The sequence below is a fragment of the Callithrix jacchus genome, chromosome 4 (genome assembly GCF_049354715.1).
Source record: "Callithrix jacchus isolate 240 chromosome 4, calJac240_pri, whole genome shotgun sequence".
In the NCBI taxonomy this organism is placed as follows: Eukaryota; Metazoa; Chordata; class Mammalia; order Primates; family Cebidae; genus Callithrix; species Callithrix jacchus.
Genome location: NC_133505.1, coordinates 27372280 through 27386190, shown reverse-complemented (window position 1 = coordinate 27386190; position 13911 = coordinate 27372280). Strand labels below are relative to the sequence as shown.

The 13911-nt window shown below is 49.5% G+C and overlaps 1 protein-coding gene across 8 annotated transcripts in view; it reads right to left on the bottom strand.

Annotated features, from left to right (window-relative positions):
- Positions 1-562: 562 nt before the first annotated feature.
- SLC22A23 (solute carrier family 22 member 23) overlaps positions 563-13911 on the bottom strand; it is a 188189-nt gene continuing 174840 nt past the window's right edge. For 3 of the 8 annotated variants that reach the window (XM_035295051.3, XM_035295053.3, XM_035295058.3), the window contains 2 exons: positions 5399-5527; positions 563-4955 (listed from right to left, as the gene is read on the bottom strand). In XM_035295051.3, the coding sequence (XP_035150942.1) occupies positions 4598-4955; positions 5399-5527 (487 nt within the window). In that variant the 3' untranslated portion in view covers positions 563-4597. Of the gene's footprint in view, positions 4956-5398; positions 5605-5634; positions 6140-13911 lie in introns of those variants that run through there. The other 5 variants (XR_013533801.1, XM_035295054.3, XM_035295056.3 and 2 more) reach the window with 3 other exon arrangements.

Sequence of the window (13911 nt, the reverse complement as noted above, 5' to 3'; positions counted from 1 at the left end):
TCTTGCTCTTCCTGTCATTTCATCATCTTCCCTTCTTCCCTCTCTTATATCCCCAATCCAGAGTACCTCAGGCACCTGCTCTGGTCATTTGTACTCCTTAGCCTTTAATCTTTAATCCTACCACTTGAAGTAGGTTCCGGTCTTGGCCCTTCTCCAGAGGTTCAGATGGTCTGGGGCCCAGGCTTTGGCAGGATTGAAAACCCCCCTGGTGCCTCTGTGCAGGCAAGGTTGAGGACTGCTGGCAAAGAACTTCCTAATCTCTGGGGTCCATCTGAACCCTTTTGTTCAGAGGCAGATGGTTCAGGACCCTGTAACATGTTTCATTCAGAGGGAGAGTCTTGCACTGTGCCAGCAGCAGGCAAATAGAGGTGGTGACCCTGGCCAGGATGGAAAGGCGCTTCGGAGGAGTAAGTCTGTGGTTCCGGATGCTTCCCTCCTTTGCAGACTGTCCGTGCTAACCTCAAGGCCTTGGCCAGTCTCATTGCAGCTTGCAAAGCCAAGTGGACACCTCTCTGGGAATATAATAATAAGTGACACAAAATCAGGGCTATGGAGAGAAGAGTTTGGTATAAATACTTTATTAAAGAAATATTGTCATTTTCGTTAAAAAATACTACATTAGAGAAGAGAGTTTTGGGTTACCAGTCTTTCCTCACAGAATCACAGTGTAAGATACTCATTCTTGAGACGTCTCTAGGAACCTTCAGACCACGGATCAGCAGAACATAAATGAACAAGGGAAAAAAATTCCTAATTTTACTGATGGCCCCCATCTCAGGTGGTCTGAGTGGCACTCGGTAAACAATGTGTGTTTAATCCAGCCTCTGCCTCTGACTACGTTTAAGACCAGGACTCGAAGCAGAGTGAGCCGCCTCCCTCCATCCCACTCGGGGTCAATGAAGACAGCTCACAGAGGCGTTAACAGTAGTGATGCAGTGAGGTCTGAATGAACGCGGACTTGATTACTCATCAGTGGTAGTGAAATGCCCTTCGTTGGATACCATCAGGTGAGGTAGCGAAGACATTCCAGAGGAAATCTGTTAATGGGGCAACATTTTTATTTCTGTACATTTACATACAAATTTTCCCCAAAGGTACAACAGATGGGACACCATGCAGACACACAGCTGTGAAGGACAGTTCAGAACTCAGTGTAAGCTTGTGCTATGAACGAGCACCGTCAGAGAATCCCCACCCACACGCACAGAAACACGGTTACTATGTTACAACCTCAGAACAGGGAGGGAAATGTTCCCCACTAGACAGGACACACCATGCTGCTTTTCCAAAACACAGGGCACATGGAAGTGAGGCGGTGCCTTCCAGACAAGAGGACAGTGGGAGTGCTGGCCTCTCCCGCATGTGCGGCACCTTGGGCCGGGTGGTGTGATGTCACAGGCTCACTTATGGTACTTCCAGTTTGGGATTGCTCATTTGGCTCTAGGAAGTGGTGGTGTCTTGGGTGCTATACTTCCCTTCCAAGGTTTGTTTTTGTTTTCTTTCTGTTCTGTAGCCAAACCATCTTACCAGTAGGGGATCTTACTGTCAGTAAACAAAAACATTTAACCCTTTTTCCTGTTTGTGATAACTAGAGTATTTGATAAGAGTTTGACTTCAGGAAAAGAAGAAAGTGAAGAAATGTTCAGCTCCATCTCAGGTGTTCATAATTGTGCATAATTTTATTGAAAGGCTGACAGGTAGGCTGGTAGAACGCAGGGGTGTGTGGAGGAGAGTAGCAGGGGGTGGGAGGGCCAAATTGAAACACTGGGTGCCTGAGAAGGCTCTATTAGCCAGGAAGGGAACAGGACTGAGGGGCTCAAGCGCGACAGACTGCTGGGAAGCAGGCGGCCGTAGCAGCCTCCCCTGCAGAGCCTGGCGGCCTAGACGTGTGTCAGGCTTGGGTGGGCCCTGCCGCCTTACTCACTTGGTACCAGATTTCCTGTGGGCATAGCCCACAGAGAAGCATTGCTCTGGTAACATTTCATAAAGTGCTTCTTGGCAGCCTCAGCTATCCCTAGGCTGAAGCTGCAACAGAACGGGCACCCAGCCTCCTCCTGAGGTTGCACTGGGAGGAGAGCTGTGGGACTGCCTTGCTGTCTGAGAGACATAATCCGCTAACCGTCGGCTAGTCAGCCTCACACCCGCTGGACTCTGGTCCCAAGAGCCCAGGCCTAAAGCTAGCCCCTTTTCCAGTCACTGATGGATTAGTCCTGATGGCAGAAGTGCTGAGCACTGTCTTTGTTGGAGGATTTTTATTGTCATTTGAGGTGGAGACCAGAGACCACGACTGGAAGAGTACGAGTGCTGTACCTTGCCGCCGCCTTCCTAGAGACTTCGGGCAGCACTCTACAGCTTCAGTTTCTAAAAAAAACTGTTTACACGACCAGTATGCGACTGCTTGCAACTTCCATCACTTAGCAAGTCCTTCCACAGTATAGCAAGTGGACTGCGGGGTGGCCTGTTGCTGAGGGTGATGGGTGCAGATGTACACATGTCCAGGTGCAGGTTCAGGGGCTCGCTGGATCCTTCTCACCTTCCCCCCTTCCTCAACTGCCTAGTGGCCTGGCTGCTGGACAGGTCCTATTCTGTACGTAATGGGGTTTGTTGACAGGTGGCTTTGTAGCAAGTACTCCAAAAAAGGTAAAAGGAATTTCACAAATTTGGCACGCAAAGGCTGCACAGATCTAAAGAAAGGCCTTTGTATAGGTGAATGCAAACTAATGTTGAAACATGGAAATGTGACTTTAAAAAAGAGGGAAGGTGAGGAGGAGCTGGACGTGGAGCAAGGGAAGTGAGGAGAGGCCGGCCAGACTCCCTTCCTGGGCGTCTCAAGACCCCAGGTGTTGGCCTGGCCCAGCCACTGGAAACAGGAGTCTGCTTGCCTCTTGCTGTGTCTTTACATATCACTACGCTCCTACTGATGTGTGGACAGGATGTGGAGGAGACATGGGTGGAGACAGCAAGAAGCAGGCCAGGTGGAAAGCTGGAAGGGGAGATAACCCCTTTTCTGCCCTGTGAATTCTAGCAACCATCGGAAGTCAGTTCATTGTCTCACCCAGGCCTGAGACCACAATTTCCCTGGATGGACACAGTTTGTCTCCATGGCAAAGACACACTTTGAGAACGGGTGAATTGAACAATTCCAGTAAGAAGCCAGGCTGTCCAGAAAAGCTGGTGCCCAAGTTGCTATAAAGTGGTGCCTGCCTTTACCAAGGAGGCTGTCTCTTAGCGGCCCTGGATGTCCTACAAGATTCCTCTGAAAATGCCAAGAGGAAACCTTGACTTTCTGGGGTGAAACGAGGAACATGAAGAAACCCTTGGAGATCGGGGCAGGGGCAGCGTTGAGCTTTGGTGAGTTATTGCTTTCTCTCAATTTGTCTTGGTGCTTTTGAGAGGCTGGAGGTCATTTGTACTCACCTATGAGGATTCAATCTTGGCTCCCTGCCCGAAGCCCTGCCCCTGTGCTGAGCCAATGACTAAAAGCAGGAAGCCGGCCCAGGAAGGCAGGCGTGAGGGGGCCCAGCTCCTGCAGGTGCTTCCTGGAGTGATGTCTGAGGGATGGCCATCCAAGCTGGTGATCTTCGTGGTGTGTGCTCGAGGTGTGGGTGATGGGTGTGTGTGGGAGGGCAGCCCCGCTTCTGTGGATTTGCTTCCACCATCTTTTTGAGTTATTTTCCTATTGTTTGTAGCTTAGAAAGGAGCCATGTTTTCAAGTAGTGCCAGCACAAGGGCTGGCTGTGCACGAGGGGCTGTTCTGCTGGAGCCAATCTGGGAGAGGAGGAATAAAAACGAGCACAGCTCAGGCCTCGACGCATCTGTTAGCTGTGTACTCATAAAGCTGTGGCGATGTGACTGCTGCTCCGTTAAGATTTCTGGTGAAATGTTTAAGCTTTTTCTCCAAGAGCTTTCAGCATCAAGTACAAAAGGATGATCCTGAAGGAAAGGTGCAGCTGGTTTTAATGGTGTCTGGGAGCTGTTTTCTCCTGCATATGGAACAGAAGCTCTTACCTTACAAACAGAAGGGGAAAAGGACCTTAAAAAACCATTGCAGACTCTCTAGCAAAAGCCTAATTCATGTACATTTCACTCTGTCTAAAATGCAGTCCCGGAAACGCTCCATGGTCATGTCCTGCTTCTGCACACAGGCAGGCAGTGTGGGGGGCTCCTGACGGCAGAGGTGACATCTGGCTCCCGGGTGCTGCGAGGAGCCACGTCCCATCTCCGGAGAGGGGCAGGCCGTGGCCGTGATCACTGTGGCAGCTTCCCAGAGTGCCCATGTCTTGCTGCCGAAGGAGGTGATGCCATTTGTGATCAGTGAGAGGGAGAGGAAATAAAGTGCTTCTTGTAAAAATGACCAAAATAAATACAAACATTTAATGGCAGAAAAGAAAGTCTTGGAAGGGTTATTTCCAAAGAGTTTGTCTCCTCCGACCTGTGCTCCTTGGACTTTTAGAAAGACAGGATTTCCCCATACCACTTGAGAGGCTCAGCTTGGGTGAGGCAGCTTTCCCACCCCTGGCCATGTGTTCGGTCCCCGGTCTGTAAACCTGTGTCCAAGCTGCCCCAGATCCTTGAGCCCCAGGTTTTGCAGGCCCGGCTACATGGCCTTCATGCCATTGGCTGTGGCGCCCTCAGGCAGCGTGTCCCCTGTGGCTGCGGCATCGTGGAGGCCTGAGTAGTCCTTGAGCTCAGCATTGGTGAGCAGCAGTGGCTGCTCCCCCTTCTTGTGCGGCAGCAGTGGCTGGCGCGTGTAGTGCTCCCCATTGGAAATGTTCTCAGGCAGGTTCTGGTCCCTGCTCTCGGGCAGCAGGAGGATGCAGATGATGCAGATGAGCGTGCAGCAGGCAAAGATGATGTGGTGCAGGAAATAGCCTTTCTGGTTGTGCAGCTCGATGATGGGTGCTGTCAGCATGCCGAAGCCCGCGCTGGCCAGCACCAGCCCCAGCCCGCCACATCTGCAGGGGGAGGGAAGCACAGGATGAGCCACTTTGGCCCAGCGGCCAGATCCCGGGAAACCTTGAGGTGGACTGGGGAGCTGCCTCTGCAGGGGCCCTGCTGCCCTGGGCACTGCCCAGTGTACCACGACCTTGGACATCCCATACCACCTGCACCCTGGCTGTATCTGTCCCGGGCCACTCTAGGTCAGTGACTGTTTTTCCTCATGAATTTGAAAACTTTTACTTACTTTTTTATTTTATTTTTCTATTTTTATTGTTTTTTCAGGGCTAGGGGACCATGAGAGCTTGCCTTAAGTAATATACAAGGAAAAATGAAATATAATTAAATTATGCCATTTCCCCAAGGCAGGGGGATTACCAAGGGTTAAAGAGGGTACTAAGGACATATCAGCGAGGACAGAGACTTTCTCTTTGTCATAACTGGAGAGATTGCAAGATACCTTAAAAGAGTGATTTCTTCACTGAGTTGATGTCCCACGTGTCTCCTAAAATTGCTCTGTGAACCACCAGTAGACACTGTCCCATCTCTGAGGATTGTGCTTGAAGGGTCCCCCAGGTGAAGCTGTGCACTGACAGAGAGGGATTCACTGCAGCTCTGAGCTCAGGACAACCAAAACCCAGAAGGCCAGCCATTGATCTGCACTCCCTGTGTGCTCCAGGTGTGGGAGCGGCCAAGAGTCCGAGGATTAGTAGAGACACAACACCTACAAAACCCCTATCCCTTAAACCTCTCTACCTTGACCCAAAAACACATTACTGGAACTGAGGTGTTCTCTGGCCCCTGAGAAAGCAGTGCTGTGCCAGGCTGCAGTAGGACCGTGGTGCTCAGGTAACAGGCCAGGGCAGAGAGGGCTGCCTGGTCCCCAGTTCTGGGGCCTCACTGAAGGGGGCAGGCAGAGGTGGCCTTGTCTCAAGGAAGTGGGAGTGGAGTTGTCTTCCTAGCTCCAGAGCAGTGGGCAGAGTAGACCTTTGGTTTGGGGAAGAGCTTTTTAATGGGGCTGCTCAAGAGGTAGGCACCCTCCTGGAGTGAAGAGACCTTTGTCTTTGGAGCTGCTGAGGCTGAGTGGGCTGAAAGGGAGGTCCGTACACAGGTAGGAGGCAGGTACATGACTCCTGGTCTTGACTAGTCTGTGGTTCTCTCGGTTGGCACCATAAGTGGCTCCTAACTCACCAAGACTGTCCTACAAGGTTACAAGATACAAGGTCAGCATACAAAAGTCAATTATATGTCTACATGCTAGCAACAAAACACCCAAAATTGAAGTCAAGAAAATTCCATCCACGGCTGGGTGTGGTGACTCACGCCTGTAATCCCAGCACTTTGGGAGGCTGCAGCAGGTGGATCACAAGGTCAGGAAATTGAGACCATCCTCGCCAACATGGTGAAACCCGTCTCTACTAAAAATACAAAAATTAGCTGGGCATGGTGATGCGTGCCTGTAATCCCAGCTACTCAAGAGGCTGAGGCAGGAGAATCACTTGAATCCAGGAGGCAGAGGTTGCAGTGAGCTCAAATCGTGCCATGACACTGAGTGACAGTGTGAGACTCCATTTCAAAAAAAAAAAAAAAAATCCATTCATGATAACATCCAATGAATAAAACGTTTAGAAATAACAAATGGAATGCAAGACTGTACGCTGAGAAAGTTTATTGCTGAGAGAAAATTAAAAAGATAAAAAGAGAGAGTGACATTCCATGTTCATTAATTGGAAGACTCAATATTGTAAAGAGGGTAATTCTTCTATAGATTCAACATAATCCCTATCAAAATTCCAGCTTTTTTTTGTTTGTTTGTTTTGAGAAAACAGCCGATCCTAAAACTTATGTGGAAATGCAAAGGACTGAGAGTAGCCAAAAACAATTCTGGTAAAGAACAAAGTTGGAAGGCTTGCCTTCCCAATTTCAAACCACAAAGCTATACTACTTAAGGCAGTTTTGTATTGGTGTATAGATCAATCAGTGGAGCAGAACGGGGAGTTCAGAAACTAACCTTCACATTTATGGTCAACTGACTGTGGACAGAGGCAAATCCAGCAAGAGGGAAGGGATCATTTTTCAACAGATGGTGCCGGGACAACAGGATATTCACATGCAAAAAAATGATGTTGGACCCTTCACATCATGCAAAAAAATGAACTCAAAATGGATCATAGAATCTAAGTGCTTAGACTCAGCTCAAACTGTAATGCTACTAGAAGAAAACAAGAGAAAAGCAGTGTGACCTTGGGTTAGGCAAAGATGTCTTACACGTGACATCAAAAGAAGGATCCATAAAAGAAAAAGCTGGCTGGGCGCAGCGGCTCACGCCTGTAATCCCAGCGCTTTGGGAGGCCGAGGTGGGCAGATCACAAGGTCAAGAGATGGAGACCATTCTGGCCAGTATGGTGAAATCCCGTCTTTACTAAAAATTCAAAAATTAGCTGAGTGTGGTGGCGCACACCTATAGTCCCAGCTACCCTGGTGGCTGAGGCAGGAGAATCTCTTTGAACTCAGGAGGTGGAGGTCGCAGTGAGCTGAGATACTGCACTCCAGTCTGGTGACAGAGTGAGACTTTGTCTCAAAAAAAAAGAAAAAAAAACTGATCAGTTGGACTTCCTTAGGATTAAAAACTACCCTTCAATAGAAGATACATGTTTAAGAAAAAGACAGACCATAGACTGAGAGAAACTATTTGTGAAGCATATATCAGATAAAGGACTTGTAACTAGAATATATAAATAATTCTTACAACACAAAAAGAAGACAGATAATCCAGTAAAAAGATGGGCAGGCCAGACATGGTGGCTCATGCTTGTAATCCCAGCACTTTGGGAGGCCAAGGTGGGAGGATCACTTGAGGCCAGGCATTTGAGACCAGTCTAGGCAATAAAACCTCATCTCTATTAAAAAAAAAAAAAATAGACAAAAGATTTGAGCAGACATTTCTCCAAGGAAACTATACAAACTGTACATCCAAGAAGACACAAGAAGATGTGCTACATCATTAGTCATCAGAAAAACACAGATAAAAACCACAGTAAGACACCACGTCACACCTGCTAGTATGACTAATGAAAAAGACAGCTGACAAGGACTGTAATAAATAAGACGTGTCAGGATGTAGAGAAACTGGAACCCTTGTTCACTGCTGGAATCAAAATAGTGTGGCTGGCTGGGCCCGGTGACTCACACATACGATTCCAGCAATTTGGGAGGCTTAGATGGGAGATCACTTGAGGCCAGAAGGCTGAAGCCGCACGGAGCCACAGTTGTGCTACCGCCCTCCAGCCTGGGCGACAGAGTGAGGCCTTGTCTAAAAATCAATAAAACAGCCACTTTGGAAAACGAGGTTGGCAGTTTCTTAAAAAGTTAAACTTTTGTATGATCCTGCAATTCTACTCCCATGAAACAAGTGAAAACATAATTCTATATAAAACTTACAGGCAAATGTTTACTGCAGCCTTATTCATAGTAGCCAAAACTTGGAAATACCAAATGCCCATCAACTGGTGAATGGATAAATAAAATGCAGCCTGTCATATAAAATGGAATATTAATCAGCCATAAAAAGGAATGAAGTCCCGATGCTACAAGGACTTAAAAACATAATGCTAAGTGATTGTATGGATCAGTTTATATGAAAAGTCAAAAAGGCTGGGCGCAGTGGCTCACGCCTGTAATCCCTTTGGGAGGATTACAGCACTTTGGGAGGCTGAGGCAGGTGGATCACAAGGTCAGGAGTTCCAGACCAGCCTGGTCAACATGGTGAAACCCCACCTCTACTAAAAATACAAAAAGGTTAGCTGGGCGTAGTGGTGCATGCCTGTAATCCCAGCTACTCGGGAGGCTGAGGCAGGAGAATCACATGAACCCGGGAGGTGGAGGTTGCAGTGAGCTGAGATCACGACCCTGCACTTCAGCCTGGGTGACAGAGTGAGGCCCTGTCTCACAATCAGTCAGTCAATCAATGGCAAATGTGTAGAGGCAGAAAGTAGATTCGTGGTAGCCTGGGGCTGGAGTAGGGATCACTTCAGAGGAGGAGGAGGGGATTTTGGGGGAGAAAGAAATGTTCTGTACTGCATTGTGGCAGTGGCTGCATAGCTATGTCCGTTTAGTAAAAGTTATTGAATTGTTTAAAGTGGATGAATTTTTTGGTCTGTAAATTTTGCCTCAAAAAAAAAAGATATTCTTTTGCTTTTTCAAAAAAATAAAACTGTTCCTGCTGTGGGGGCTGGTACAAATCTCCAAAGCTTTTAGTTCTGGGCAGCTGCCCAGGCCTTGCCTCTTCTTTCCAGGAACTCAGAGACCGGCCCTGACTCCCCTTTCCACTGCTACCTCCGGCCAGGGTTTCTGCTTCACTCTGCCTGCTGTGGCGGTGAGCAGCCTGTCCCTTGTGCTGGGGTCTTCGCAGGCTTTACTGCTCAGGATGGGGAGAGCATCCCTGCCTTTGGGACCTGCTGCCTGCTCCCACAGACCCTCTCAGGCTGTCCTGAGGTTGACAAGGGGGGACATGAATGGAGGAGGCAGGGAGGATGGGAGTGCCAGGGTTCCCAGGTGGCCCTCTTAAACCAGACATATACAGGTCTATGCTAATAACCCCAGGAAGAACTGCAGATTCGGAGCCTTTTCCTCAGAATGCAGTGGAAGAATAGTGATTGTGTGTGTGCGTGCTGTGTGTGTGTCTGTGTTTTGGGGGGTGGGGGATAATGAGTGATCATCCACCACCTTTTGTCCTGTTTTATAACAAAGGAATAGAAGACACGTCTCCCTCCCTTCTTTCCCTCTAATGTAGAAATGGCTGCCTCTCTGTAGGTTTGCAGTCTACCCATCTGCATCCACAATGGGCCCAGGGCTGGGGGGCACAGGTGCAGCCTTGCCAGGACTGCAGCTCTAGGGGGCAGAGAGTCACAGGATTGTTCCCCTTCCCAGCTCCTTCCTGTCCAGCCCGTCTTGGGTCTGCTCCTCCCTGGCGCATCTTCTGCACCCCCTGGACTTTGTTTCCTCACTGTTGCCAAACCGATTTTCCTAGAACACAGAGCTAATCATGTCACCTGGCTGCTCAAAGTCCTCCAGTGCCTCCCTCCTGCCTGCAAGGTGATGGACAGGTCCCGGGGGTGCCACTTCTTCCTCCTGTCTTCTCCCTTTCAGTCCCACTACTCATGGCCTGGGGGTCCCTCAGCTCTGTCCGGGGCTTACTCAGTGAGGTTCGCCCATGGGGGCTCAGCCGAGCTCCCACAGGTTAGCTGGGTTGGGCGCTGTCTGTGTGCTTTTGGAGGAAGGAGAGTTGCCTTCCGGTACGGGGGCTTTATTAATGTCTGTTCCATTAGATGACTGTCAAGACCAGAGCATCAGCCGTTAGCCTCCAAGCCTTGAGTAAACCCACATACAAAGGAGCAGCCCAAAAGCTATGGAACGGACTTTTGCTGCCACACAGGTGTAAGTGCCATGACTGGAAGCACGAGTTCTGGAGCCCCTGAGCCTGGGCTAGAATCCTGGCCCCCCACCCATCAGCTTCACCTCCTGAAGCCCCAGTCAGCGTCTGTACATGGGGATGAGAAAAGCTCCAACGTTCAAGTGCGGTGGGGTTTAAAGCACAAATGTGACTGGCATGGGAACAGGAAGATCCTGGATTGGTTCTAGGGAAGGTGGTATTCAGTGAGTGCCAGGGAGGGGGCCACCCAAGTCCTCCAGGGTCTAAGGAGTGGGAGGAATGGGAGTCGAAGAGGTTTAAGTGGGAGGCGAAGAGGATGAGCCTCACCCATGGGCCTAATGCCTCCAAGAATGACATGGAGTTCTAAAAGTTGGCAGAAGGTGCTGTGCCACTGGGACCCTTCTCCTCCGCCCTGGCCTTCTCTTTAGCGAGGCACCAAGCCCTGCAAACACTGCCTCAACATGCTTCACACCTACCCACCCTCACCCTTCCAGGGACCTCCGCTCCTGCTCCCCAAGCCCTGGGCATCCTATCCCGCCTCCTCCACCACTGTGCACTTGCTGCACACGCATTCCCTCTAGAGCTGCTATTCGTGGGAGTCCCCAGTCCCAGCCACCCTTCCTGAGTCCAGGCTGAGCAGGCTCTCCTGGGTGCTCCCCTGCATCCTCAGGACACTTGTGTCACCCAAAGACACATTCATGTTGCATGTCTGTGTGTCTCCAATAGACATGAGACATTTCCAGGGCAGGACCAGGCTCCACTCAGAGTGCTGTCCCCAGCAGCTGCTTGGCCACGGAGACCGGGCTGGCACCTGGTCATCTACTCAGCGCTGTAGTCAGATTTCTAGACTGGCCCCAGTGATTCCCACCCTCATGCCTTGAGTATGCACTGGGCTTCAAGGTACAGATAACTTACTTTTTAGCAATAAAGTACAGCCAGGATAGTGAGATGTTCCTCCACAATGAGGTTCCAAAAGGGACTCTAGCAGACTCTTGCTGGCTTTGACAAAGCGAGCTGCCTTGTGATTGTGGCCAATGGCCAGTGAGGAGCTGAGGCTCCCAGCCCCACAGCCCTTGAGGAAACAGATTCTACCAGTGCCTGACTTGGTTTAGTGGTGGACCCTACCCACTGATGGCAGCCTGTGAGGGACCTGGAGCAGAGGACCCAGCCAGGCCATGCCCAGACTCTAGGGCAGGGAAGCCGTGAGATAGTAGCTGCATGCTGCTTTAGGCCCCTATGTTTTGGGGCGATTGGTGATGCAGCAATAGAAAACCAAGATACTCGGTGAGTGGCAGATTCCCAGCCTTAGCCACAGAGGGAGACTGACAGCTGCCTCTCATGCAGGCTGTGATGGGCATGAGCATGCCATACTAGACAGCCCTTCCCAGGGAAAGGCTGAAGAGTTGCTGGAATAGCCACACCACTGTGCTGCTGGGCCTCAAGGGGATATGGATGAGAAAGGGCAAGACTTTGGGGGGATATCTCCCAGATACTCACATTCTTCCCAGGCAGAGGGTCCCAGACCACCATTCAAAGACACTCTGCATCTTTCTGTCATATGTGTTCATGTGCCTGACCTTACTAGTCTCTGAGCCCTTCAAGGGCAAGAATTATTTTCTAGGACGTCAACAGGCACGTGTTGTTTGTGTTTAATGAATACCAGATGCTCGCGGATCACACTGGCTTCCTGGGTAGGAAGGTCAGCTGACCCAGATGAATGGGACAGGTTAAATATAGATGACCACTGCAATGAGCAGTAAGAGCAAATCCTTCTGTAAGATGAAGACTGAACACCTAAAATAGCCAATTAAGTCTTTCTGGTCGACCTGGCTCTTTCAGGAAGCCACAGGGCATATCAGATGCTAGGGATAATGGACCCGATTTTGATGGGGACATTGTTTTTTTGGAAACTTCCGAGATTTCTGTCTGACCTTCCTGGCACTGACAAGCAGTGAGCAGACTCCCCTTGCTCACATGGGAGTCATGTACAGGAGGGCAGAGAGCAGACCCCCCAGGAGGGGTGGGCATGGGGCCACCATTAAAGGGCAAACAGCACGGGGCAAAAGCCTCATGTGGTGCCCAGTGAACCACATCATACTGATCTATCTTGCTAATTGTGCCAAATGAAACATATTTAATTTGCAGATCATCACAAAAATGCCTACATAAATGTGGATATATAATATGCAACAAATGTACATATGCATATATAATATGGAATATATCTTTTTATTTTTTTCTACAGAAGCAACTCTCTTGTTTTCTATCAAAGATTCCTTGACATTATTCAGGAATATTAGGAAAATTTTGGCAGAAGTTGGTATACCATTTTTGGCTTTGTTTTTCTTTCTCTCCTGAAATCTCAGATTAGAGAAAGAGATTGTTACACCCTTGGTTTTAAGGTGTTGGGTTCATTTCCTGCCCCTGAAAATGTAGGCTCTACCTGTGCCTTTTCTGCTTTTCTCTGGGTTGTCACTAGAGGGCAGCATACGCCCGTGTTTACAAGTCAGAGCTGCCTGACTTACGGACAGAGAACTGAGGGCACGCGCTGCCTCCTTGTGCTTTAGGAGCAGAAAATTGTAATATCCACGGGATATCATTATTTTACTAGCAACAGGATCTAAAGAAGGTAGAAAGATTGCTATTCAGACCGACGTATTAGAAATGGCAAACTTCACTGAATTAAGGAATCCAAAATCAAATTGCTGTTAGCCATGTGAACGTGACCATCTCTCACTGCAACACCAGAGACCAGCTTCCCATTCCACCTCCTTTTATATTACTTAATGTATTTTAATTATGTTACGTGACTACGTTCCTGTGAAGTTGAGGATGAGCAAATATTTGTACTATTTTTTACAGAAATAAATGTAACTGCTGCAGATACCCAGCGAAGAAGAATAATAGGACGGTCCCAAGCTGAGCCAGGCCCTTTGCACGTGGTTTCTCTCCATTCTCCACCCCCGCCTAACAAGGTACCTTAATCAGTTTTGTTTTGAGACAAGGACACGAAAGCCAGCCAAGGGACCCACCTGAGGCCTCACAGGGAGGTGGCCTCAGGATCACGGGCAGCTTGTCCGGCTCCTTCTCAGGCTCTGGGCCGCATCCTCAGCACCATCCCCTCATCCTGCCCGGCTCCTCAGCGCTTGCACGTCACAGGCGCTACCGGCATGGGTTACCTGTTACCTTCCTGTCTGTCTCTCACTACTTGTTTTCAGATGTCAGACATTTTTAAAGAAGTTGAACAGACTCCAATGCTCCCTTAACCCCAGGCCATGCTGGCCCTTGGTGCCAATTCTGGAGGCAGCATTAGAGCAGAGGACAGATGTCAGGGAGGCGTCAGTCAGGGAGGGTCTCAGGGAGGCCCATCTGACTTATGACCTAGGAAGGGCTGGGGTCGCCGGAGTGGGCAGAGCAGGAGAGGGCAGGCAGGTGTCATGATCTCCAGCGCCTGCCTCCTCTCTCACCTGGACCCCTGCGCGAGGGCAAGGGAAGCCTCGCAGCCTACCTGCAGCACCCAGATGGACAGTGGATAGAAAAGA